The sequence below is a fragment of the Triturus cristatus genome, chromosome 5_2 (assembly GCF_964204655.1).
Source record: "Triturus cristatus chromosome 5_2, aTriCri1.1, whole genome shotgun sequence".
Lineage (NCBI taxonomy): Eukaryota > Metazoa > Chordata > Amphibia > Caudata > Salamandridae > Triturus > Triturus cristatus.
The window spans coordinates 355,710,615-355,738,339 of record NC_140588.1 but is presented as its reverse complement, the minus strand read 5'-3'; the positions used below and the strand labels follow the sequence as shown (position 1 = coordinate 355,738,339).

The 27,725-nt window shown below is 50.1% G+C and overlaps 1 protein-coding gene across 16 annotated transcripts in view; it reads right to left on the bottom strand.

Moving 5' to 3' along the window:
• Window positions 1-27,725, bottom strand: part of PRP4K (pre-mRNA processing factor kinase PRP4K) — a 632,535-nt gene that overhangs the window by 214,175 nt on the left and 390,635 nt on the right. For all 16 annotated transcript variants that reach the window (XR_014962111.1, XR_014962103.1, XR_014962108.1 and 13 more), the window contains exon 11: window positions 12,437-12,590. Coding sequence is in view for 1 of the 16 variants with exons in the window: in XM_085607184.1 (XP_085463310.1) it covers window positions 12,437-12,590 (154 nt within the window). In the remaining 15 variants the exon portion in view is untranslated. The remainder of the gene's footprint in view (window positions 1-12,436; window positions 12,591-27,725) is intronic.

Genomic DNA, 27,725 nt, shown 5'->3' with positions numbered 1-27,725 from the left:
CGTGGTTCTTGTGGAAGGTCTAGAAATCGGCTTTATTTTGCTGGCCCAGTATGGGAACTGCTTCAAGTGATGGGTTTTTCACCAATAACCAGTGACAAATTGCTTGAGCTTTTAACGACAATGTCCTCAATCTTGTTTCTCACAGTCTGTTCAAATACTAAATCTTTGAGGCATTGTTCATTTGTATTAGAACTCTGAAAACAGATCTGGATAGAAAGCTCTCAGAGTGAGACGTACTGCTTTTATTTTGAGAACTTTGATGTGGTAAAAAGCAGTTATTATGGAGACCACTGACCTTGAATTGTTAGTTTTCCTAAGTAAGCACCCCAGCCTAAGAGAGAAGCAACGGTCACTATGGCCTGTCAGATGATCTTGATTTAAAGGAACACATTTGAGTATATTCGACTTATTTAGCCACCACTGGAAGGATTCTCAAGCTTATTGATTCAAAGCGATCTTATCTTCCCAATTGCCTTCTTCTCATGCCCACTGAGCTTCTAAATGCTATTGTAGAGGTCTCATGTAGAAACGAGAGTTGGTTACCAGAAAAATGCACCAGGTCATGGAACCTACAAGCTCAAACACATGCCTTACTGTTGGATTTGTGACATGAAGTAGCCAGAAACATTTTTGAATAAAAGAAGATACTCTCTCCTCCGAAAGACACACTAGTCCTGTTTTATATACAGATGCTCCCAGGTAGGATAGTACTTGAACTGGAAATGTGGTAGAATTTTTCTAGATTTACTTGCAGTCCTAAGCTAATGATTCAACAGTGTAGTTGAAGTCTATTTGAGCTTGTATTGCTGTAGAAGCTTTCATTAGCCAGGGACAATGAAGATCTTTTTCTTGAGAAGAAAAGCCAATACCACTGCCATGCAATTCAAAAATGTTCTTGGGGCAGATCTGAGGCCAAAATAATGAACTCTGTATTGGAAGTGGGCTTTGCCGACCTGCAATCTGGAACACTGCGATTTAATTCAACAGGGAACGTAAAAATAAGCTCCTTAGATCCACAGAGTATATGCGGTCTTCTTTCATAGCTGGGGATTTGATCCATCCTGATTTTTTTATATATCTGTTGACCTTTCTCAGATCAAAGATTCTTGCTTGGGGGCCTTATTGGAAATCAAAACATATCTAGAATAGATACCCTCTCATCTCTTTGCGATGAAATAACGGATTCTATTGTTTGTTTTGGAGGAGTGATGAAACCTCCATATTTAGTTGAGGTAGATAATGTTGTGGAGCTCTTTTTGGTGGAAATAAGGGAGGAGGAGACTTGAATTGAAAGGTGTACTCACTCTGTAAAATTTTAAAGACCCATTTGTCTGTTGTGATTCTTCACTGTTGCTCTAGATCTTGTTACACTCGTATCCACTGGAGTAGCGAACAGAGCAGATGGAGTGTTGGTCTTATTGCCAATTTTGCAGGAGTTTGGTCTCTGTAAGGTTGCTGAGGCTGTTGACGTCTGCCTTGATATAACCATCATAAATACTTATGCTGCTGTGATCGATGGCCTTGCTGTAAGGCGTAAAAAGGCTAGAGGGATAGAACCCTCAGCTTCTGATAATGCCTGGCATCCCTGTGGCGAAACGGAGATCAGAAAAATGCTTTTTTCTTTCAGTTGTGCCGCTTTTCGAGTCACTCATCTGCATGAGGACCAAAGAGTATGGAGAATGTAAACAAGCAATTCAAAATTGTTTCGTTGGGCATCTAGCTTCAAGATAGTGAGACGAAACCAGGAAGCTCGTCTGATGCAAATACTGCTCGATCCTTACCATCAATAGCAGCACTTATAACTTGATTTGAGACAAGATGACAGTAGGAAAGTGCCCCTTTTTGACATGGTCACCCCCACTTTCTGCCTGGTACCTGATGGAATTTTGACAGAAGTGCACTGGGCTCCTGCTATCCAGGCCCACAGTGCCAGGTCGCTTTCCCTAAACTGTACCATTGTCCCCCCCAATTGGCAATACCTTTAGCACCCCCTGTCTCTAGTAAGTGGTAACCCAGGTACCTAGGGCAGGGAGGCTAAAGAGAGTCCAAAGGCTTGCAACATGAATTGTGCCACCCCCTAAGGGACCCCTCAGCACCAAAAAGCAAACTGCCATTACAGGTGTGATGTCCTGGTGCAGATAAAAGTGAAAACACAACATGGCACAAACCCATGCAGTACAGGTAAGCCACCCATACAGCAGGATCTACAGCCCTAAGGCAGGGTGCAACATACTACATGAGAAGATATGCCCCTGTGATGTCTATGTCAATTCTTAGATATCACAAGTGAACAGGGAAGACATTTTAAGTACATGTGCTGGACACTGGTAAAAACGAGTTCCCTAGCTTCATGTTGGGTTCACTGAAATCTATGTTTTTGGTATCAAACACCTTGTATTAATAAACCCACTCTGATTCCAGTGGTGGATTTATTAATACATGCACCCAGGTGGCACCTTAGAGGTGCCCCCTGAAAACCTACCAGCCCCTAGTGTGATGGCTGACTGGTGCTGACCAGCCTGCCATCTCAGACAGGTTTCTGACTCACTGCAGGTAGGAGCTTACACTCTCTCAGGACAGACACAATGCCTGCTCTTGTCACTTCCTTCAAGCAGGATGGCTAAGTAATCCACATATCAAAGCAAGAGGCTTCAAAGGCCTCTGCCGCCTTTGAAATGTGACCACGGCTTCCCCAGACAGAGGAAATGCCTACCACCTGCCCTGGCCCATTTGACATCAGGACAGGCAGGAAATTAGATATGCAGTGAGGCTTGATGCACTACCAGGGCAGTGACACCACAAAGGTTAGCTGCCTGATACCCCCCCTTTAGGTAAATTCTGCCATCTTGGAGGACTGCCAGCACTTCAAGGAGCAACTAGTATCTCCCGTGGAGTAGCAGAGCTACTTTCCTGCACCCTGCAGGCACCCAAGAAGAACCGGGAGGACTCCGGACCGCGAAACCTCGACACCGTAAAGCACCACAGCATCCGTGCCCCTCAGCCGAAGGGGGCCTACAGTGCCAACGAGGTCATGAGACCCACCAGAGTCTAACCGCACTTTGGGTTTGCCCAAACTAGACTTCCAGTCACCGCCTGCAGCATCTCTGTGCATGCTCCTTCAACCGCGAATGTTTCCTGCAGCACAGACCCGACGCCTAAAGACATCACTGCACCCAGCCGTATAGCCCAAGGAGAAGTGGACCAACAGTGCCCCTACGTGTCCGAGCATCTCAAAGACCGAGCCACCCTGTCGGTTCATCCAGACTGGCCCCCCAGTCCCAGCTTGCAGTCTCTTTTTCCCAGGACTGTCTCCCATTGAAATCAACTGGGCCATCGATGCTGAAATGCACCTCTGCAACCGGACGCCCCAGAACCTACTGAGGTGACCTGTTGGTGCTGCCTTGGGACCTTGCCACATACTTACCTTAACTCCAGGAGATTAGTCCTCTAAGTCGCTGCCAAGTACCCATATGCAGTATATGTGTTTTTCTCCATTGGATAACATTACAGACAGTACAAGTGACCTGCCTGTTTACTTCATAACTGCTATTTTAAAAAGTACTTTCCCAATAACGAAGTTCTGGGTGTCAAAAGTTATGTAAAAGTACATGCTATTTTTCTATATTGGTGTGGCCCTCCTTATTGAGTGCGAGTTTACAATTTATTGACTATGTGTATGCAACAGATGTCTAACACTCCTCCTTGATAAGCCTAAGGCTGCTCGATCAGGGGGGCGTGGCCGAGCCGAGCCGCAAGATGGCCGCCGTTTAACGGGGCTCTGCCGGCCGAACACATTATCCGTCGGCCCATCCGTGTGTGCCTCATTGTCCGGGCAGACAGAGCGGTGCAAAAAGGTGTCGGAGACCCGGTGACCTGGGGGCAGTTTTTGCGGAGGAAATCGGTGGAGTATTGCAGGCGAACTGGCCCTGCGCTGTGCTGCCGGATCGCCCGCGAGGCGCGGGTCGGCTGTCGCCGCAACGCGAGTCCCCGGCTGGGGCCCTTGAGCTGACACGTGGGGCGGCCCGGCGGAGAGGACCTGCAGCGCTACTGTGACCGTGGCCCGTGGGGCCGGATCGATGCATCGTGGACCTGTGGCGAAGGCGTGCTGACTACTCCTGGGAGAATTTCGCAGCTCGGGGATACCACGGAGAATCCGGTGAAGCCTAAGCGCTGCGGGGCCGCCTGAGAGAACTGCCGCGGCTGGTGCTGCTGCCGCGGTGTGGACCGCGATCGGGGGAACCTGCGGGGGCGGCGCTGGCCTGGCTGCTGGGAGCTGTTACCTGCCCTTCGCTTTACCGGCCCTGAGTGGGATTGAGGCTGTTGGCTGCTGCTGCCCAGAAAGGCTACCGGGACGGGCCTGGTGGCGCCGCAGTCGGAGAGCAGTGCACCACCAAAGGCGGCGATACCTTGCAACTCACACCTAATTGGAATTTGATGACAATACTGTGCAGGAAACGTCACGCCTTGTACATTCCGCCAGAGAAGTTGGGCGAAGGTGATAAGTCGCTTCCTCCATCTCATGCCTTGAGTCGCCACATTTGCACATACACATAGCGGCCCGGATACGCGGTATCCGAGGGGAGAAGCTGTCATAGTACTTTTCTGTCAGCGCGGTGGGCTGGTCGGCGCGGCAGCTGTGCTGGTAACTGCGTGGAGCGACTGGTGGCGGAGTGCCTCGGGCGCCCGTGGGGCCTCCCGAGGGAGCGGTGCATGACTGCGAGGAGTGCTTAGCTGAGATCACCCCCCACCTCGATCCCACTGGCAGGTCTCCCCTGCATGATCATGGGCAAACCGGATAATAAACAGCCGCGGCTCCAGTTCGTAAGGAAATCCATCCGGAATGTGGAAGTGGAGCCGGCTTCGCAGACGGTGGTCCCTGAGACGCAGCTGGAACCCTCACAAGATGAAGACATAAAGAGTATGTTTCGTGAACTAAAGGGTTGCCTGAGGGAGATTGACTCCAAGCTTGACACAATGGCGCAGCGCATGGAGGGCCTGTCGCGCACAGTGGATCAACATGGAGAACGGCTTGCGGCGGCTGAGGCGCGAATTGCGGACTGTGAAGAAGGCCAAGGGGACACCCGGGAACAATTGCTGCGCATGGACAAAGTCTTGGATGTAATACGAGGGCGCAATGAGGATTTGGAAGCCCGCTCTCGCAGAAACAACGTGCGCATTATTGGAATTGCGGAGTCCACAAACATCGGCAACATGGAGCAATTTGTGGAAGGCATGTTCCGCGATTTATTTGGGACAGAACTGTCGGCAATGTTCTTGATCGAGCGTGCACATCGAACGCTTAGACCTCGCCCGGTGCCTGGGGCACCACCGAGACCGATCCTGGCTCGCGTTCTCAATTACCGTGACCGAGACACCATACTACGGTTATCCCGGGAAAAGGGTGACCTCACTTTTCAGAACATGGCCATTTCCCTGTATCCAGACTTCACGCAGGCTGTGCAGACGGCGCGGCGCGAATTCATACCTGCCAAAAAAATCTTTCAAAAAGTGGGGACCAGATATGCCATGTTGTACCCCGCCAAGTTAAAAATTCACCACAAAGGGAAGCCGCTGATATTCACGGAGGCGAAGGAGGCGCTGAAATTTGCCAGGAAAGCAGAGCGCACGAGTGGGGAGCAGCGCGCAAGCCGTGCGGCCTCCCCGGTGGACAAGCTGAGTGATGTGGAATGATCCGACGGGCGTTTCTGTGATCCCTGTTCTACTTTTGTGAAGCATGGCGTCCTGACACTCTGCGGATGAGTACCCATAACTTTGTTGAATGTCTATGTCTTGATGCCTGTGGTGGGTGGGAGATGTAGAACAAGTTCGCTGCATCTGGGGCCACACAGACTCCTGTTGTACATGGTCTCTACGGGTGACACCGTTACTGTTGTGGGTGATGCATAAGTCGTTGCCTGTTGTGTATGATCTGCTGGGGGCTTTGGAAGGCAGAATGTTCGGCCACCCTATTGTTCACTGATGGGGGAGTGTGCAGGTAAACCCACGCCCTCGAAGGGATGATTCCCGTGCAACTGCTTTATTTTTGGGTTAGAATTGGGAGGGACACAGGGTTGGAGTGGGACGTAGGGAGGGAGGGACTGTTTTGTTTGATGTTATTGACCTGCGGAAATGTAATATACTTTTGAAAGACGACACGGTATTGCCCCTACACGTCCACACTTTCCTGCTATGTGCTGGGGCTGTTACGCTGGATATTTTGCTGTTCGCCCTGCCCCTAACCCCGCGGATAGGCATACTGCTGCGCAGGGCATATTACCCACTGCTTCATTGACCGAGTTACGCTGTCTGACTTGGAATATACGAGGTCTTAATGACCATCGCAAGATTAGGTTGACACACGCGCACTTGGCCAGAAACCAAATCGACATCTGTCTTCTACAGGAGACCCACCTGTTGCAGAAAGCGGGAGAACGATTGCGAAATGCTAGGTGGGGTGAGGTACACACGTCTGGATGCTCCAGCTATTCCCGGGGGGTGGCCATCTTAATACGCAAAGGCTTGCCCTGGCAAACATTTAAAGTGAATGCCGACTCGGAGGGCAGATATTTAATAATACTGGGGAAACTGTTCCATAAGCAGATAATCCTAATTAACACTTACGGTCCCAACACAGATGACCCGGGTTTCTTTCGGACTGTCTGGCTAAAGGCGCAATCCCTTGGTGCGGGGGAGTACATATGGGGAGGGGATTTCAATGCTGTACTCTCGCTGGAAAACGACAGGGAGGGAGCAGCGCGCACGCATCATCCGCACACAGCGGACCTTCTTCGAGGTCTAATGGAAGAATATAACCTGTTGGACTCGTGGAGGATCCTGCACCCCGGCGGGCGAGAGGGCACATGCTTCACCCCACACAGGAAGGCGTGGTCTAGATTAGATTTTTGGCTCCTAACCCCACATATCCAAGCCTGGACGTCTGAAGTTCAGCACAGAGCGCGCACCCTATCGGACCACTGACCGGTTGAACTGGTGCTAAGGGTCCCCAAACCATACATCACCCCATTCACGTGGCAGCTGCCTGCGCAGGCCCTGCTGGATCCGGTGTTCCGCGAGGAGGTGCACCAACATATAATCGATTACTTTGAACTCAACACGAACTCGGTGGCGTCGGTGGGCACCCTATGGGATGCATTCAAGGTGGTCATCCGGGGCCATTGCATTGCGGGACAGGCTAGAGTGCTGAAGGACATCAGAAATACACTCCAGAGACTGGAGGACCGCTTACATACTCTAGAGGTACAATATAGCTCAGACCCCTCAACGACCACTCTAGCGGAAACACGCGCCACACTAACGGAATACCAAACAGAGGCAGACAGGGAGCTTAAATTTTTACATAAACACGCAACGGCGCGCAGATACGGCGAGGGGGATCGCCCGGGCAGAACACTGGCCCGGTTGCTGCGCTCACAGAAGGGCTCCTCTTACATTCCTTCTATAGAAACGGCGCGGGGCGACACCGTGTACTCCCCTCTGGAGATACTGGATACGTTTCGGTCCTTCTATAAACAGCTATACCGCTCCCGGGGTGGGCCTGCCATGGCAGACATTTCTGATTACCTAGACACGGTTCAGCTAATCTGGTTTAATGCGCACCAAAAAGGATATTTCGATCGCCCCTTTGAAATTGAAGATGTGAAGGAGGCATTGGGGTCCTTGGCCCCTGGCAAGGCGCCCGGGCCGGACGGTCTCCCAGCGCATTTTTACAAGGAATACGCTGACCTCCTCGCCCCCCGGCTGCTGACTGTATACGCTGAGGCGGTTGAATCTGGGGTACTCCCCGCGTCGATGAGAGAGGCCCTCATTATTGCACTCTTAAAACCTGATAAGGATGCCCAGAACTGTGACTCGTATCGACCGCTGTCCCTAATAAATACTGACGCACAAATATTCGCGAAAATGCTCGCTTTGCGACTTCAACCGGTGTTGCCACTCATGATCCGCCCAGATCAATCGGGGTTCGTGCCGGGCCGGTCCACGACCCACAACTTACGGACCCTGTTTGGAGTGCTACACTACTTGGCCCCTCACGTCAAGGCCGCAGTGGTGCTATTGGACGCCACGAAAGCGTTCGATTCCCTGGAATGGGCTTTTCTGTTCCCATTGTTGCAGCGAATGGGAGTAAGTGAAGCGTTTATCCGCTATATTCGCCTGCTCTATACTAACATAACTGCCCGTGTGAGGGTGAACGGGCTTGTCTCCGAGCCCTTTGATATCGGAAGAGGCACGAGACAGGGTTGCCCTCTGTCACCCCTACTATTCGCGATTGCCACCGAGCCCTTGGCAGCCCGGATCAGGCAACATCATGCGAACAGGGGCATTGGATTTTCATCCCGTGCGTTGACCATTTCAATGTACGCGGATGATATTACCCTTTATGTAAGTGACCCACAAGTTAACCTCTCCCCTATGACGAGTGAATTGATACGGTATGGTCTGCTTTCGGGAGTGACTATTAATTGGGAGAAGTCGGTCATCCTGCCTTTGACGGAGGCGACACCCCGCTTCACGCCTGATTGCCCGCTGGAGTGGGCGACCGGGCCGGTGCGATACCTGGGGGTATGGGTTAGCACAGACATGCAGGCATTGTGGACGGAGAATTATGGGAGGGCCGTGCAGTGGATAGAGGAAAGGGTAGGCCGGTGGAAACACCTGCCCCTGTCCCTGTCCCTGGCGGGCAGGATAGCTGTGGCCAAAATGATTATACTGCCCAAGCTCCTCTACCTATTTGTTAATATCCCTCTCCCCTTGACTAAACACTTCTTGAATAAGATACGCTCGCTCATGATCGAACTGGCGTGGGGGGGTAAACAGCCGAGGGTAGCCTGGGAGACGCTTACTCTCCCACAAAGACAGGGAGGTATGGCGGCACCAGACTTTACGCTGTATGCGTATTGTGCGCAGGCGCAGTTCCTACACTATTGGGTGCACCCCACGCCTTATCAACCGCATGTGGCGATAGAGGCGGACGTGGTTGCCCCGGTACCGCTCCGCACTGCCCTATATGCGCCACACAAGAGTAGGCGGAATGAAATCGATACGGTGCGTGCGCTTCAGTGGGCCTGGGACGGACTACGCCGCCGGGCTAAGCTGGACCTCCTTTATACTTCGGCAATCCCCCTGCGCGGGAACCCAATGTGGCCCCCGCTGCAGAGCATGAAAACGGGAGAACGCGCAGCGTCGCGGGGTCTCCATACGGCGGGGGACGTCTTCCCTGATGGTGTCTTCATCACGTTGGAACAGATGTGCGCTGCGGAGACCCCGACGGCGCTTGACACCCTGCTTCATTACCAGCTTCGCCACACATGTCGGGCACTGTTTCCTGCATTCCCGGAGCCGCCGCCGAGTCTGATGGCTCTGGAGAATGTCCTGAAGGTGGAATCGGGGCGCAAGCTAATTTCCCGTCTATATGGGCGCATGCAAAGCGATCATCCAGTGGTGACCCCAGTGGCGCGCGATTTGTGGAGCGCTGCATTGGGAGTTGACATTGTTGACGCCCACTGGGACCTATGCTGCAGAATGCTTGAGACACTATCCCCTAACTACAGACTCCGGCTTATCCATTTCAAGTACATACATATGATATATCGCACCCCATGCAGACTTCATCGTATAGGCTTAAGAGACACGGACAATTGTTGGAAGTGCACTGCGCGTGGCGCTGACTTCTTGCATATGGCGTGGGAGTGTCCCATGATCGCCTCCTTTTGGGCAGAGGTGATGCGTCTAGTGTGCGTCATTACGGGGCTTCAGATCCCATGTACCCCTCAGGCTGCGCTGCTGGGGATCCTGCATATGGTTAAGCCTAAACATCGCCGACTGCCGGCCATGCTCCTTCTACTTGCTAAGCGCCAGGTTGCGATACATTGGGGGGCTACCACAACGCCTACTATTAGGGAGTGGCTTAAGAGTGTAGTATACTGTCAGACACAACTCACCTTATTCTGGGAGCTCCTGCCACCACGCACGCGCCCGCGGGACATATGGGACCCTTTCTCACAATGGTTAACTCACACACCGCTCAATACGTTGTAGTGCACTGACCCTCATGTCGGATGGCTGGGGGGAGACGGATGTCGAGGTTGATGGTGGGTTGCAGTGGTTGACACTGAAGATGTGGGAGATGTTGGGGGTGTATTGGGGGCTGGGACGAGGAGAGACTCTGCTCTTGATTCTTGCTCTAGCACTATTGTGTGGATACCTATCGGCAATATGGACATCATTGTGTATGGAGGTAACTGTCTCGTCGATACTGGATCCTATACATTCTGCAGTGTATTATGTTTGTAATGTTGTTGAAAATGCAAATAAAAAGAAATAAAAAAAAAAAAGGCTGCTCGACCAAGTTACCACAAAAGAACACCTTAGGTTAGTTACAGCAAGCCCCTGCTAGGTCTGCAAATCCTGGAACTAGGGGCAGCACAGATCGTGGAGAAGCCCACAGCTGCAAGGCCTCCATGATGAAAGAAACTATTGTATTTGGAACTTCTATTTGTATGTTTAATTTAGCTGCGCCTCTGATCAGTATAACTTGAAAAGTTAAGACATCATCTACTGGAGATAGACGAAGAGAAGCTGGGGCGATGTTGGTGAATATGAGGTATCTGTGTCATAGTGAGATGAACTTAGATGTTGGAGTTTTTCTCTTTCATTTACGCCGGTCAGGAGATCATGGGGAAGGAATAACCAGGTATGTTGGTCTAGGAACAAATGAGAGTGAGGCTCCTTGCGGAAACAAAGGAGCTGTGTGTGTAAATTCCTTGAGGATTTCAGAGAGGTGGTAAATTCAAAGGCTGAAGAGGATCCTGCAAAGGAGCTTCTGCTATAAGGAGCACTGGTATCTTTGGAATAGTTGGCTCATCGCCATGATCAACTGCTTCTTCCAATGAAGTAGATGGGATTGTTAAAGTTGAATGACTCAATGTCTAAGATCTCTGCACTGAAGGCGATAGACACATTGTCTGAGGTGAGATGTAGTGCCATGTTGATGGAGACGAGGGTGCCCTGGAGTGCTTGGATATGGCATGCTGTTATTTAGGCATCAGTGACATTGAATTTGTTGAGGTCTGTTTTAACTGTGTTGAAGCAATGACTTGTTTAGGAGGCAGTGTTGACGGAAGCCCCCTCTTTTGCCTTCTGTGTCTTCCTTTCTTCTGCAACTCTGAGATCCTCCAGTTTCCCATACTTTCCCTGTCCCTAAAGGCTCTTTTTGTCATTCTGTAAAAAAATACCCCTTTCGTCAAAAAATTAGATTGAGGTAGACAGACCACATAGTCCATGTGGGTCAGAGGCAGCCTTCTTCCTTCAACAGGAGGAGCACTTCATAAAAGTGAAGGTATTTTAAGAGAAAAAATACTCCCGATGATGATTAAAAAAATATTAATAATTAGGGAAGATGTTCGTGTCTTTAAGTGAAGTATGAAAAGATTTCCTACTGAAAAAAAGTCTCAGAAAAATGATGGGTTTATCACCCTGAAGAGTTATGAGATGCTGTCAATACAAGCGAGAAAAAAAAGAACTAGGACTGTGGCAAACTGCCAGTACAGTGCATGCTGGGTAATGGAAGCTGCAGACTCTCGTAAAGCTACAGTGCATATTGAGTGCCACAAATGCACTTTTCACCTCACAAACACCTTTCTCTTCATTATTCTCTGCAGGAAAAGCAGAGATTTCAGGTATCTTTCTTTATAGGATGCATTTCTACTTAAAATCTTGCAATGTGGTTTCAAAAGCATAATTGGAATTATGCCCCTATGGTTTTTTCTGCAGAAAAGATGCTGTTAAAACTGGTCTGTGACAGACTTATGGAGGGTGTCATCTGACTGTTCAACATTGAGGTGGCTACCTTCAACATCAGAAAATGTTTACAAAGAAGTGTTCCATGGTCCCCAAACGCAGCCCAGACTATTCTATGTTCACAACTATCAGCGATAATCCTACGAAGCAGAACAACAGTTGTGCTACTACAGCTAAAGAAAGAGCGCAATACAGTGGTGGGATTAAAACAATGAAGTGACTAATCTTAGGAGCTCCAATTATCATTACAGATAATAAAAGAATGCAGCTTTTAAAGTAATCGTAAGAACATAAGAGAAGACACTAAAATGCAAATGTATAGGACGAGAACACTATTTTCCTGATTGAAGGAGCTTCTTCCTCTGAACTGAAATTGGGTTTTAGGCTTAAGAGGCAGGAAGGATGGGTCTAATTAAACGAACACATGGTTACTTTTCATCAAAGGAAAGGGGATGCAGTAAAAACAGATCAATTGTTTTTAGAATTTAATTGTAAACAAAATATAATGGTAATTGATCATTTTGATTGGCTTTTCTAAAATTGTTAAATTGGTTCTAAATTGTTTTTAAAAGAAAACAATAGAAGTTCTGAGTTAATTCAACCAACAATCAATACTTACCAAGATATTGTCTGGCTTAATATCAGCATGAAGGATATTGCATCTTTTAAGTAGTTTCAATGCCAGGAAAAGTTGCTGGCTGTAAGATCGAACTGCCTTAATATGGAGACCAACATCCTTGCCATACTTTTTCAATACCTCCCGCAAGTTCATACTTAAAGAGAAAAATAGTAACATTAGCAAGGAAATATAACTATATGATCTGTTTTTAACCAAAACAAAACCTACCTACCTACCTACCTCATACAACTTATTGATAATCAAAGTCAAGTACAATAATAATCAGGTGCCAATACCATTGATGTAAAACTGCAACATGAAAACTAAATGGTTAAGACCGACAGAAAGTTATATGTATGGGGGATGCTTCTGATAATTGCTTATGATGTATGTTGTGGTGTAGTAGGTAGGACTATCACAAGTTACCAACACACTAATATAAAACAAATATATATATTGATATAAAAACAAATATAAATATAAAATATTTGGTTTGAAAAGAAGTGTCTGTCAACGGAAGATTAGGGAAGAGGGAGAGAGTAATGATGCTATGACTGATACCTTGGACATAAAAGTTGATGACTTGAGGGTAAATGAAATGTAATCTGAAACACCAATACAACTGAAACACAAGCAGTAAGAGGAATAAAGAGCAGCATCTGTTATCTGATTATGATAAAATGTTAAGTAAAACTGCCCACCAAAGCTAAACATTAGTGGTTTGAGAAAATATGAATGAAAGCTTAAGTGGCAGCTTTACAGATTATCATCTTCGTAAAGTTTTGCAGGAAAGCAGAAACATTTAAATCAAATAAATGTTATAACGCACTTCAATATCCCTCCGGCTATAGTTCTCATTCGCATTGCTCCCCCATGGTCTGCATTAATGTTTGGAAACTAAGTAGAATTAAAGGGCATCATTCAGATTTTAAAATTGAAGTGCTCTCAAGATCAAGCATTATTACCTTAAGATCACGTGCTTCAAGGTACTACTACATTAATTCCAATACAATGACAGTAACTAAATGTAGGAAGCTTGCTCTGTATTAACTATACCAAAGTAAGGTATAGTGTGCACAGAGTCCAGGGGATCTCCAAAGGATTACAGAGGTAAAAGTAGATAATACATTTCTCTCTATTTGTGGTACTGTGGGCAAGCAGTTAGGCTTTTCCAGGGGGTAGTGTTAAGCATCTATTATACACGCTCAGGCAATAAATGATGTCACACATTAAAAGACTGAACTCAGACCAATTGTTTGTATAAAAAAGATATTTCTTTAGTTGCATTTTATTTTTAGAACCATGCAGGACTTGGTACAGGTAAGTAAAACGGGTCGATCAAAATATGAAAGCTGGATGAAATTGACTGTTACAGGTTTGTAAAACATTTAAAGATACTTGATACTTGTAATTACTTTGTGATTACTTTTTAGATTACTTTTTCTACTCAGTGTGGTATGCCTAGATATCACACTGGGACATTACCTAGACAAAGGTAAGTAAAGTATGTTGTCATTAAAACCCAGTAGCTTAGGTTTCCATACAAACTCAGCACTTAGAACTTTTTCAGAGGAAAACAGTCAATGCAATCCCATGGAGGAAAATGTGGTTACCGGTTTGAAGGTAAGCAATTAGTCTTTAGGGTTGAGTTTCTGGAGTTAGAACAAGAGTTGCCCCAGGGTCAAGGATGCACTCAAACAGCACCCTCAGAGGCACTAGGGAGGCCGAGTGCAGAGTGCTAAGGCCCAATGATAGCCTATGGGGCTAGAGCGCAGTCTGTTGGGGGCTGCGGAAGATCAAGTGATGGATCATGTATGCTGGTCCTTGGTCAGAAGGGATTTCTAGGCGTGTGTGAATTACTTGTATTGGCATCTTTTCTGGATGGGGAACTGTGAGAAAGTGGCTCTGTATATACTGTTCCCAAATAGGAACAGGGTGTACAGAGTCCACAGTCTAAACCAATCTCTCTCCTTTCTTTTTCTAGAGCCAGGAGCCTGGACTCTAGCTCTAATCTTTTGGCCAGCCTTTCTAAAAGGCTGTCCTCTTCACTGGTGGGTCCCCCAGTGATCTCTCTGGTACCAGAGTTACCTGTGTGATCTCTAGGTCCCCAGATGCTAATTATTGGATTGAAGGGTATGGGGGCCCTCTCCTCCCTAGGGAATAGTGTGTGTGTGTGGGGGGGGGGGTTATTATCCAACCCTCTTCTTCCCTTTCCTCATCTGACTGGCCATCGCCATGTTCAGGTGGGTGGTCCTTAGCATACTCAGCCAAGAGCTCCTGGAGCCTTAGTTTGGTTGGATGCAGGCCCATTGGTATATTTTTAAGTTTGCATAGGGATCTCAATTCCTTGAAAGTCAAGTGTAAGTAAGGTGTGAGGTCGAGCTCCTTCACCAGGTCCATGTTATTATTTTCACTAATAGCTGGGTTTGTTTGAGTCATTCTAACCTGACAGTTCTAATCCTCTACCCTGACTATAGTGACTTATTTTTCTAAAATTCTAATGGGACTTAAGCAAGGCCCTAGCAAGACTTTTAGTATTTTTGGAAAGGACTTCTAAAGGCAATTTTAAGAGTTCTGTCGTGTGATCAGATGGTAACCAAGTAGTCCAACAAATGCAAGTTTGTATCCCACCGCTGATCCACCAATGTGAGAAAGTGGCTCTGTATATACTGTTCCCAAATAGGAACAGGGTGTACAGAGTCCACAGTCGCCAGAGGTTTGGCAGAGGCTAAAGTTAGATATAACCTTACTCTCTAAAGTGGTAGCTTGGTCGAGCAGTAAGGCAGTATCAGAGGACAGTGTAAAGCATTTGTTGTACACACTCAGTCAGCAAATGGTCTCCCACACTCAAGAACTGAACTCTAGGCCAATGGTTTATATATAAAAAATATGTGCTTGTTTTATTTTAGAACCAATAATAGGTATTAAAATATACTTTCTCAGAATGAGATGCTTTATATAAATACTTTTGCAATATGCAATTGACTTTTGTAGAAAGTTACAAGTGGTTGCAATAGGCAACACAATTTTAAACACAATAATGCATTGAGTTCAATGGAAGTTTCAAGTTATTTGCAACAGATTACTTTTGGATTTCCAGGACTGGATCCTAGATTCAGTCCTGGGTCAGTACTTGGAATCAAGTGATAAAAGTCGACTTAATTACCGTGATGATTTTTAGACAATATTTTGCTATTTTAAAAGTTGACACTTAGAAAATATTTCATAGAAAACAGTCAATGATTCCCTATGGCAGAACATTTAAGTTGCAGGTATAGTATGTTCTCGTTACTTTTGTAATCCAGTACTGGGTGCCTAGACTCAGTACTGGGACCTTTATCCAAAACAGGTAAGTAATTACGTTTTCAGAAATTATATGATTTTTAAAGAATATTTAAAGTTTGCAGAAATTGGCACTTAGAAGAAATTTCACAGAAAAACAGTCAATGATTTCCTATGGGAGAAAATTGGGTTACTGGTAAGTACAGTTGCAAGTATTGCCACCAAGATCCAGCACTGGGAGCTCACCTAATAGCAGGTGAGTATTTTCGTTTTCGTTACTCGGCTGATTTTTTGTGAATATTTTAAGTTTTGAAAAGTCCACACTTCAGGAAAAACCAGTCAATGTTATCCTATGGAGAAAATTGAGTTATCGGTTTAAAGGTAAGTACTCGACTGGCAGAGTTAAGGTTCTGGGCATAGACTCAGGGGCCTCCCAGGGTCAGGTAGGTACAGTTGGTTCACCCTCAGCGGCACAAGGGTGGCCAGGTGCAGAGAGAGTTAGGCCCAATGTTATCCTAGGAGAGGTAGGGGGCCTTGGTTGGTGGCTGCTGACTAGCAGGCCACGCGGCTGTGGGAGCTGGGCTCCTGGTCACTTACTCAGGGCAAGTGGGGAAGTATTAGGTGTAGAGGTTGCACTGCCAGGGCCACTCGGGCGGCTGGGTGCAGGGTGCTTTTGAGCCTTCGGGCACTCAATTGATTTCAATGGGAAATCTCCGGTTTAGAAAAAGACTCTTCAGGTGCCACCACCACTTCGAGAGGTAAGTTGGGTAGGTGGAGGATAGGTAGGTACCCCGGGATTGGGCACAGGGAGCCGCGGGGCGCCGGGTTCAGGTGTGCCTTTTGGTGTCGGGAAATCTTACCCTCTGTTGATCGCGGTTGGGTGGGGGCACCTGGTTCTGAGGCTGCAGGCTTCTTCAGGAGTGTCGAGGGAGGTCCTTGGGTGCCGGACTCGGGGTCAGAGTCGCCGTGGGGTGGTCCTCGTGGTCTTTGTTCACTCCGGCACAGGCCAGGCTTGGCAGGTGCAGAGTGTGAAGGGCTCGTGGATCCGGGCTGCTGCCAGGGATTAGAAGTAGATTTTGAGTAGAGCCTCTACTCATGGGAGTCCCAGGGGTTTAGAGTCAAAAGGTAGCCAGGTCCTCCGGGGTTTGTGAGGTTGCTGGCCACAAGAGATGCCGGGTTGGAGCAGGAGCAGGTTCGAGGATCGACAGGCCGGTAGGGCTGGGGCCAAAGCAGTTCGTGTCTTCCTCTTCTTAGCAGCTGCAGGGCAGGTCTTCTTTCTTCTAGCTCTTCTTCGGATTTCGGAATCTGGAATCTGGGGAAGGAAGGTTTAGGGTGCCCCTAAATGCTAGATGTAGGGGCGTTACAGGTAGGTGAAGGGCAGGGACTAATGGGTCCCTGTCCTGGGGTGGGTACACCCTCTATCCTGCCTCTCTCCTGTGGGAGGGGGGCAGTAGCCTAGTCCTGATTGGGCAGGGCTTCCCATCTTCAAGATGGTGAGAGCCCGGAGATGTGCTTCACCTCGCCTCCCCCACCTAAGGGGTGGGGCTGGCAGGCTGGCACATCCCCTGTCCTTACTTGGGGTTTCCGGCCAAGCTTCCCGCCAGAGTGGGGGGTTGCAGTGGCCTGGGGAAGCTCACACAGGCGGCATGCCTGTGAAGCTTTCCCCTGCCCATCCTGGGGGAGGAGATTTAGCACCTCGCCCAGGATGTGCATTGTTGCAGACCCAGGAGAGCAGCGGCTCTCCTACCCAGGGGTCCAGCAACATGTCTGTGTGGCAGCCTCAGAACAGACATGGATTGCAGGTTAGGTTTTAGGGGGTATCTCTAAGATGCCCTCTGGGGTGCTTGGTACATTAAATCCCACACTGGCATCAGTGTGGGTTTAATGTGCTGAGAAGTTTGATACCAAACTTCTCAGTCTTCAGTGTTGCCATTATGGTGCTGTGGAGTTCGTGTTTGACGAGCTCTCAGCACCATGTATTCTTAAATGGCAGCACTGCACTTACAGTGCCCAGGAATGGACCTGGGTACTGTAGGGGCACCGGGCTCCTGCTCCTGTGCCCACACCACTGGCATAGGGCACCCAGCTGTAGGTGGTGGGCATGGCCACACAGGGATGTGTGCTATGTCGACTCTTTGTTTTGTCTTGTACCCAGACACCCAGCCTGCAAGGGCAGTGTGTGTGTGTAAGGGTACAGGGCCTCTAAGGGTGGCACAATGAGTGCTGCAGCCCTTAGAGGCCTTCCCTGGTCACAAGGTCCTGGGTACCTAGGGTACCATTTACCAGGGGCTGACACATAGCCAGGGTTTGCCAATTTGCGTTTTCGGGAAGGAACATAGGCCCTGGGCACCTGATTGGCAGGAGTCCATGGCACACTCAGTCAAAGTACATTCAGCAATTCAGCAAAATGTGGGGGCATACCATGCAAGAAAGATGTCACTTTCTCACAGGAACCAGTGGAGGTTCCTCAGGTGTTGGGCAAGTCACGGGGTTGAGGGAGCAAAGCTCCTAGGGTTAAGCTCAGGGCAAACGGGAATCCGAGTTAGCACATAAGAGCACCCACAGCCGCACAGGGCGGCCGGGTGCAGGGTAATAATTTGGCATCAGGTGCCCTGTTGTTTTCATGGGAGATTTCTGGTCGGAACAAAGAAGGCAGGTTCGGGCTTGGAGGTTTCCTGGAGGCGACCACCCATTGGAGAGGTAAGTTGGGATGCAGGGGGATGCCTGGACACGGTTGGTCATGCCACCCAAGGCCGTGGGCCGTCTGGTGCAGGGGTGTCTTTAGGCGTCGGGTTTCCTTACCAGCTCCGGTCGCGTCGCGGGGATCCTCCAGATAGAGGCTGCAGGCGCCTCTGGAAGTTTGAGGTAGGTCAGCAGTCACCAGATCCCAGGTCAGGTTCGCTTGGAGGATCTCCTAGGGGAGTTGGGTTACTCGATCTTGGGCTGTGGGCATCGTGTGCAGACTTGCAGATTCGGCCTGAGCCAGAGTCTGGTTCTTGAGCAAGTCCAGTGCTCACGAGAGACAGTGTCTTTGCAGGGAAAGCAGGGCAGGTTCTCTGGGTTCTGGGGGCTGCTGGACACGCTGGGATTCCGCTGGAGCAGGCCAAGGTCGGGTGAGGCTGGCTCTTCGGTCCTACTTCCTGCTTGTCTGAGGAGGCATGGTTTGGGGTCCCCCCCAAGTACTAAATTTAGGGGTGTTTCAGGAGGTACAGGTCAGGACCAATGGGTCCCTTCCTTGGGGTGGGTACACCACCTGTTATGCCACCCTCCAGTGGGGGAGCATAAACCTCTCTCTGGTTGTCTGGGTTCCCCCATCTTCAAGATGGTGGGGACTGAGAGTTGTGTTTCGCCTTCGTCACCTGAAGGGTGGAGTTGGCAAAATGGAAACACCTCTCCTCCTAGCTTGGTTTTCCTGTTGATTCTCCCTCCCAAAGTGGGGGTTAGAACCGGTGGGGGCCAGCAGCTGGGAGCAGCACAAGGCAGGGTTGGCTAACAAACGAGGCAAGCCTTTGAATTTTCCCCTTAGTGGACCCTGCGCTTCCTAGGGGAGGAGGTTTGGCACCTCTGCCCTGGATGTGCTTTGCCTCAGGACTCCAAGAGCGGGAGGCTCTCGACCCAGGGGTTCATAAACATGTCTGAGGGGGGCAGCTGGTGAGGAGCCACTCAGACAGGTAATTTTTCAGGGGGCATGTCTAAGATGCCCTCTGTGTGCAGTTTATGCTCAATCCAACACTGGCATCAGTGTGGGTTTAATGGGCTGAGAAGTTTGATAGCAAACTTCTCAGTCTTCATTAAAGCTATCATGGAGCTGTGGAGTTCTGGGTGCCACACTCCCACCCCATTGTCTAAAATGGCTTCACTGCACTTACAATACCTGTGAATGACACAGGTACTGTAGGGGCCCGGGGCTCATGCCACTGTGCCCTCATCTGTGGCATAGTGCACCATGCCTTAGGGCTGTAAGGTCTGCTAAAGGGGTGAATGACCTATGCCACAGGCAGTGTTTTGGTTGGCATGGCACACAGGGATGTGTGTTATGTCGACGTGTAGTTTTAGGGTCTCTCTCTGGCACACAGATTGCACTGGCAGTGTGCATGGGTCAGGCAAAATATATTTTCAGCCCTGAGAGACTTTCTCTGGCTACAAGGCCCTTGATGCCCCTGGCACCTTTTACTCTGGACTTGTATGTAGGCCAGAGGAGTGCCAATGAGGGAGTAGAGGTACAGTTTTGGGAAAAGAACACAGGGCCCTTGATACCCGATTAGCAGGAACCCAGGGCACACTTACTCAAGAAGGATCAAACATCATGCAAAAAGTGGGGGGCAACCATGCAAAAAGGGGCACTTTCCTACACTAAATGAAAAGGTTACTTGCTTGTAGTCGTAGTACTTCACCAGGAGATTCTCTTCCTTGAATTCTTAAAAGATACAATATGGGGTGTGGTCTCGCTGCAGATGAGGTGAGACACATGCGCTGGGAGCTCCAGCCGGCCGCTGCCATTATTAGCCTCTAAAGTGGTGCTGGGGCCACATAGACGCTTCTGCTTTACCTGCCTGGACAGCGGACTTGACGGAGCACCACTTGGCACGAGGAATCCTCTCTGGGTCACCGACCTTCCTCTGCCGCCGCGACGAATCCCGGCAGCTGCCATCTTGAGCTCACCGGGCCCTGGTCCTCGCTTGCTGCCGGAGGCTGCCGAGGCACCCACTTTCACTCCTCTCCTGCTGGACGTCATCCTTGGGGCTCCAGTTGGCAGAGCAGTCAGCTGAGCCACCCGGGGCGTTGCCACCTGGGGGAAGAAATTTGCAGCCCTGTCTCTGGCGTCCGCCATCTTGGGCCTCTCGCCTGCAGCTTGTGGACACAAGGCGGCTGGCGGCCTTTAGTGTTGCAGCGGCCCGCCTGTGACGCCGGGCCTTCTTGCGGCAGAGGAGGGTCCTGGGTGGCCCGTGGCACTCCTCCACAGCCGCCCGAAACGCTTCCAGCTTACTGGATCTGGGGGACGATTGGCGGCAACGCGGCCTGCACCTCCGAGCGCCGCTGACCTGGTGGGCCCTGGTGAATCCTCTGCATGGGTGCGTTCCATTCTTTCCCGGGCTAGGGGAGCCCGCAATCACACGCTGACAGTCGCCTGGGGTGCTGTGGGTCACGCCTTAGCGTCTTGTGGGGGTACGTGCTGGCCCCTCAAGGTGCCCCCTGGCATCCACGCTAGGGATCCTCTTGCCTACCCGCCGCGCTCTTGCTGGACGCCCCCCTTTGCGCTTCGAAGCCACCCTGCAGTTGGAGTGCGAGGGGGGTCTGCGCATCACTTCCCCTCCGGCGGCGGAGTGGGACGTGAATGGACTCCGCTCCCTAGCTCACCATCCCACTACATGGGAGAGTTCTGAATTTGGCCCGGGCCCGAGTCCTCCTGTGGTAGTGGTGCCCCTGCACTTTGCCACTTTCTTGACCTGCAGCCCTGGTCCCTGTCAGGGGCCATCTTATCTGCCTCATCCCCTGCCACATCCCCACACATGGACCTTGGCTTCTCTTCCTGGGGATGGGTGTCTGCTGGCAGTCGGGTGAGTCCGTGGGGGCATCAGGCTCCGGAAGGACGGTACCTACATTTGGGGCGTAGCGACCCTCTTAAAGGACTCTCATCGGCTCCTCTCTTGCTCGCCCTAGGAAGTCTTCACTGGCGCACCCACATTAAAGTACTCCCGCCATCCCCTTGAGGACCACGCTGCCGCTGGACGCTCTCCCCCCTTTCTCCTGGCTGCCTCACCTGGCGCACCGTGGCGGAGGACCTGGGGGGCCATGACTCACACAAAAGCTATCAAGGACACGGCGGCACCCTCAAAGGATAACCCCGTTGCGGCACTCTGGAACAAGCCTGGTACAACAGGGTCCGGCGACATGTCATCGTCGGCAGGGGGGAACTCTGAACCAGTCACTCAATACTTCATGGCTAGTTTTATGCAGGAACTGAAATCTGAGATAGGTTCGCTCCGTTCTGAAGTTCACTCATGTGTCCGGGAGCTCAGGAAGGAAATCACTGTGATCAGTGTGAGGGTCGATGATCTAAAAAAAAAACTGTGGATGCCCGTACGGAAGACCAGGAACAGTTCTGGCAATGGCTGGGAGCCCTGGAGGAGCAACACATTGACCTCCAACTGAAGCAAGAAGATTTGGAAAATCGGAAGCGTCCCAACAACTTACGCTTAGAGGAGTAGTGATCGGAGCTGAGGGAACGGACATCATGACTTTCGTCACCGATCTACTTGAGGAAATACAGGGCGATGACGATCTCTACCCCCCCATGCACTTGATCGTGCCCATCGAGTCTCAGGACCCCCTGGTCGCCCTGGTAGAATCCCGACACCTTGACCCAAGTCAATTTTTTCACTGAAAAGGAAGCGATCTTCAAAGCTGCCCGCTCCAAACCAGAACTTAAATGCAACTGCACCACAATCCAAATATTTCAGGACCTTGCACCCACTACGCTACGACGTTGCAGGGACTTCAAACCTGTCACGGACAGTCTGAGAACTCTGGATGTTCAATTTGCTCTTATTTTCCAATGGGAGTCTAAACGCAGGGTGGTACGTTCTCTACGGGAGGCTGCTCAAATGCTCTGTCACTCTCTCACACCGCCGCACAGTCCCACCAGATTGCCTCCACTTAAAAGGGGACCAGCAAAACCCCAATGGTCACAGGTAGGTCGCTCTCGCCGCCTGTCCCGTCCTGATGACCGGTCCTCTTCCCAGGCTCGACAGGATATCATACAACACATCTGCTCGATGGAAGAGGGGTGCTCCACCGCCAGCTCTCGGTCCGCATCGCCTTAGGAAGCAGCTTCATACCTCGCGGCACAACAGCTCCTCCTATTCTCCTCGGTGGCTTCCGGTGATGGATGAGCCGATCTAACGCGCTCTTTCATCGACTCCCCCCAGCGCTGCAAACCTCCTGGCAGCGGCTTCGGAGTACTTCCCAGGAAATGTTCCTTCACCTGGAGACCCACCCCTTTCCCTGCTCCTTGCGAGAGTGACTCCTCCGGGATGGCTTGTGCTGGTGAGCCTAGCTTATTCCCTGACTGGAACAGGACCTTACGGCCCAGTTGGCCGAGTTGGACTTGCTTTGTTTTTGGGTTTTTTGTATTCTCTTCTTATGCTTTTTTTCTTCTTTCTTTATGTTGGGAGGGCGGCACTTTGCGGCATGGGATCCTGCCTCTTCCTTAGGATGGTCCCTCTCTGTTTTCCTTTCTCCTGCCTAACGCTGTCTTTCCAGTGATTGCTTGCACCTGGCCTCCCCCCCCACTGGTCATGGCTAGTCCGCCCTGTCTGAAATTCCTATCCCTCAATGTGAAGGGGCTTAACTCCCCTAACAAGCGGCATCAGGTATGAGGTTATCTCCTGCAGCTGAATCCCGATATTTTCCTTCAGGAGACTCACTTGATTAAGGCGGATGTAGCCCGCATGGCTCATCCTCGCTATATGCTCCAATTTCAGGCGTCTGCCCCTTCCAAAGTTGCTGGAGTGGCAATTCTGTGTCGGGCTGGTGTCCAGCAGGGGGAACCCAAGGTAATTTGCAACCCTGATGGCAGATTCCTCAAAGTAACGGTCAGATTTGGTCACAGGATCCTTACTCTCTAATATTTATGCCCCTAATCAGGCTCAGGACCTTTATATCCGAGAGACACTACAGGAACGACTGTCGGGCGCAGACTCCTCTCTTATCATAGGGGGCGACTTTAACCTGGTGTGGGACGCTAGCGTGGACCGCAGCGATAGCTCCTTTCATGGGACGGGGGCCATGTCTTCCACCCTTAAGAAACAATTGACGGACCTAGGCTTAATAGATGCCTGGCGTTATCACTCTCCTGACATACGTGATCACACGTATTACTCCTACGTCCATCGCTCATACTCGCGCATCGATTATTTTTTTATCTCACACTCTCTGGTCGGAGAGATGCAATCGGCCTCTATGTCGGACATCTCGATCTCTGATCACGCTAATCTTGAACTTCGCTTACAAGACCCCTCTACTCATATTGGCCGCCTGGCACGCTGGTGAGTCCCTCCTCACATTCTCCGGGATCTGGTCGATGTTGCGGAACTCAGAGAAGCCATTATCTCTTACTTCGAGACAAATTATATACCAGAGACTCCTTTCCCCGTAGTCTGGGATACCTTCAAGGCCACTATTCACGGGCACATCACGTCCATTGCAAGTGCCCGGGCGTCGCGTCTTTTCGAATCCACTTTCTGCCGAGACATAAATGCGCTCGAGAAGCTCGACCAGGACCAGCCATGGGTCGCACATAAACGTCGCCTGGCCATGCTCCGGGGTCAACTCCGAGCACACCGCACCAATAAGGCCGAGCGGTCTCTTCTAGCTCTTAAGCAACGCTACTATGAAGGAGGGGACAAAGTGGGCACCGTTCTTGCTCGGAGGTTAAGGTGCGGCCAAAGCACACATAGCCTATATTAAGTGCCCTGATGCCACTCGAGCCACCAACGAGGCAGCTAAACTTACTGCCTTCCATGCTTACTATTCGTCTCTTTACGCTCAGGAGATGCCCTTCCCGGAGCAGATTCAGACTGTTCTAGATAACTGCCCTTGGTCTCCGATAAATCCATATCATGCACAGCTGTTGGAGGAGCCGCTCTCTCAGAGTGAACTTGATGGTGCTCTGAAGGAACTTCCCCTTGGGAAATCCCCGGGCCCGGACGGTCTGCCACTCTCTTTCTACCGTGTTTTCCTCCTGCAGCTTCAACCCCATCTCCTTCGACTTTTTAACTTATTCACTGACACAATAGGTCCCTCTTCTTCCATGGAATTGGCCGAAATAGCCCTCCTCCCTAAACCAGCCAAAGACCCCACCCTCTGCTCATCTTTTCGCCCTATTGCACTTCTCAATACCGACCTTAAAATGTATACTAAAATCTTGGCCAAACGCCTCGACCCTCATCTCCCCGGCCTTATCGACCCCGATCAGGTTGGCTTAATTCGCCACCGACAGGGGGCAGACAATGTAAGACGGGTTGCGCACCTCTTTGGGGAAGCCCATCATTGGAATATACCTGCTTACCTTCTATCCGTTGACGCGGAGAAAGCTTTCGATCGTGTGGACTGGACCTTTCTCCGAGCGGTCCTGAATAAAATCGGGCTAGGCCCCCTGATGGTGTCTCGCATCATGGCCCCCTACCTCTCTCCCACGACCCAGGTTCGGGTTAATGGCCACCTCACCGATCCCATTACAATACACAGAGGCACACGGCAGGGTTGCCCCCTATTCCCCCTCCTGTTCACTCTTGTGGTGGAGCCCCTCGCCATTATGAATATGATTCGACCGGCACCTGACATACATGGCATCCTTATCGGTGGCCAACAGCACAAAGTATCCCTGTTCGCAGATGATCTCCTCCTTATGCTATCCCGACCGCATACGTCCCTACCTGCCCTCTACCATCTTCTGCGCTTATTCGAACAAGCATCGGGCCTCAAGGTTAATCATGACATATCTTGGGCCCTGAATCTTACCATCCCGGCTGTGGAGCTCCCTGCCCTCCAGACGCTTGTCCCCTACAAGTGGGCTTCTCACTCCATCAGATATCTGAGGCTTAATTTGGCCCCTACCCTTGCCACCTGGTCGCAAGCCAACTGGAGGAATGCACATGGTCGGTGCTTGAGGACCTGCGCACTTGGAAATCTCTCTCTCTCTCTCTCGTGGCTAGGCTGTATTCATGCCCTTAAAATGTCCATCTTACCGAAAATTTTGTATGTGTTTCAATCGCTTCCTACCCCTATCCCACAACATCAGATCTAAAACATGCAGCGCGAATTTACGGTTTATCTGGGGCAGTCGTCGGCCCGCTTCTCTAACAAACTACTCATGCTGCCCCGGGATCGGGGCGGTCTGGCTTGCCCCAACTTGCTGGAATACTATTGCGCATCGCACCTACGCTTCATCTCTGAATGGATGGCGTGGGAGAGCAAGAAGGTCTGGTTCCATATGGACAGGGCGGTGACCGGGCACTCTATATGGGACCTACCTTGGCAGCACCGTACCTCTCGCTCTCGCAGTGCGTACATTGCTCTCCCTACCAAGACTGTCCTCGACATCTGGGATAGGATAGCCGTGTCCAAGGAGCTTACTACCTTCCCCTCTCCCCACAATCCCATCGCTGGCAACTCCCTCTTCCCACCTGTCCTACATCCTCCTGTGTTCGCCAAATGGTTGGATGGCGGGTGCAGAACAATCCGGGATCTTTATGTAGGGGCCACCTTCAAGACCTTTGAACAGTGCAAGCAAGAGTTCCAACTCCCCGAGGGGGCTCGACTACAATACTTGCAACTTCGACACGGTTTACACACTGAATCTCTGACACAGGCGGCCACACGTGCCCTTACTCCTTTTGAGCGGCTGGTCCGCTCGTTTGATAACTCCAGGGGCCTCATATTTCATACGTATAATATTTTACAGCACCCCCTGCGGATTGCTCTGCATCCCTATTAATCCGGATGGCAATCTGAACTATCTATGGACATCACGCCCACACAATGGGACCGTCTTTGGCGTGACATTCCAGAGGTCTACCGCTGTATCTCTCAGCGGGAAACCGCCTATAAGGTCATGACCCAGTGGTACTATACCCCCCACAGGCGTCACAAAATGTTCCCTATAGCCTCCCCCCTCTGCTGGCGATGCTTGAACTCCCCTGGAGACTTCCTTCATATCTGGTGGAGTTGCCCACTTCTGGCCACGTACTGGAAAGAGATCCTCAGCCACATTAAACGGGTCCTTGGCTTCTCCCTGCCTGACACTCCAGCCATGGTTCTCTTGGGCATCAAGCCTGACAATTTACGCGCGCTGCCGCGTAGAGATTGGCATTTCTGTCTCCATATGCTGGGCGCGGCTAAACAGCTCATAGCTCTATGGTGGAAAAAAAACTAGACTCTCCCAGTCACTATCTGGTTCACTCGCCTGTGGCACACCATGGCGATGGAGTTACTCACTGCCCGCCTACAATCACGGGACACTCACTTCACCAAACTCTGGCAGCCTCTCATACACCATTTCTGTAAATTAGAATATGCTCGTCTTCAACCTCCAACCCTTCGGGCTTTACGCCTCTTTGAAGACGCAATGCATTTCCCTCTTTCCAATACACTCCCTTGACTCTCACGTTACCGTCTTGTAACTTGTCACATGCCTGCTCACACTACCTGAAGCCGCTATTACATAGCTCCCCCAGTCTCCCAGGCCACCCTTGCTGCAGCAACCACATGTCATGCCTAGCCCTCCCTCCACTTTCTCTTCTTATGTCTTTTTTCTCTCTATCCCCTTTATTTCTCTCTTACTTTTCTTTTCGTTCCTCTCTCCTCTAAAAGCATTAGAGGGCACCTCCCCTCCTCTCACGTCTCCTTTCTTTTAATTTCTTTATTGCTTTCTGTTAGAGTTCAAGTATTTGTTATGGATCAATACACATGGAGAAGTCTTCAAGCTTGCAACTGCCACACTCGATTGTCACACTACGCAGCCGGCCCTGTCTGGGTTGTAGACAACTTGCTGTGTAATCCAACACCCATGCATAGTCTACCGATATCTCACCCTTGCCCTCATTTACTTGTTATCACGGCCGGCCCACCAAAGGGTTGTAGGCGACACGCTGTGTACATGCTGATCCTTTTCTTCTTTCATAAAACGTATTTAAATGAAAACATACAATATATTGGTGATGTCTAAAATTCCGGGAGACAATTTTTCACAAATGTTTTATGCTTTCTGATCAAGTAAATAAAAGGAAAACATGTTTAAATAGGCAATTATTCCCGTTTTGTATTCTATTTAGCCAGTCTACTATCCACACAGTGCATTTGGCTCAAATTTTACTTAGGGAATAATGCAAAATCTAAATAAGATTAGTGAGAATGGTGACCCAATGAAAAAAAAAGGAATTCTCAGGAAGGGGTAATTTTTAGGTTGAGCCTGGGCAGAGCATGCGCTGCTCTGCGAGCCATGCTG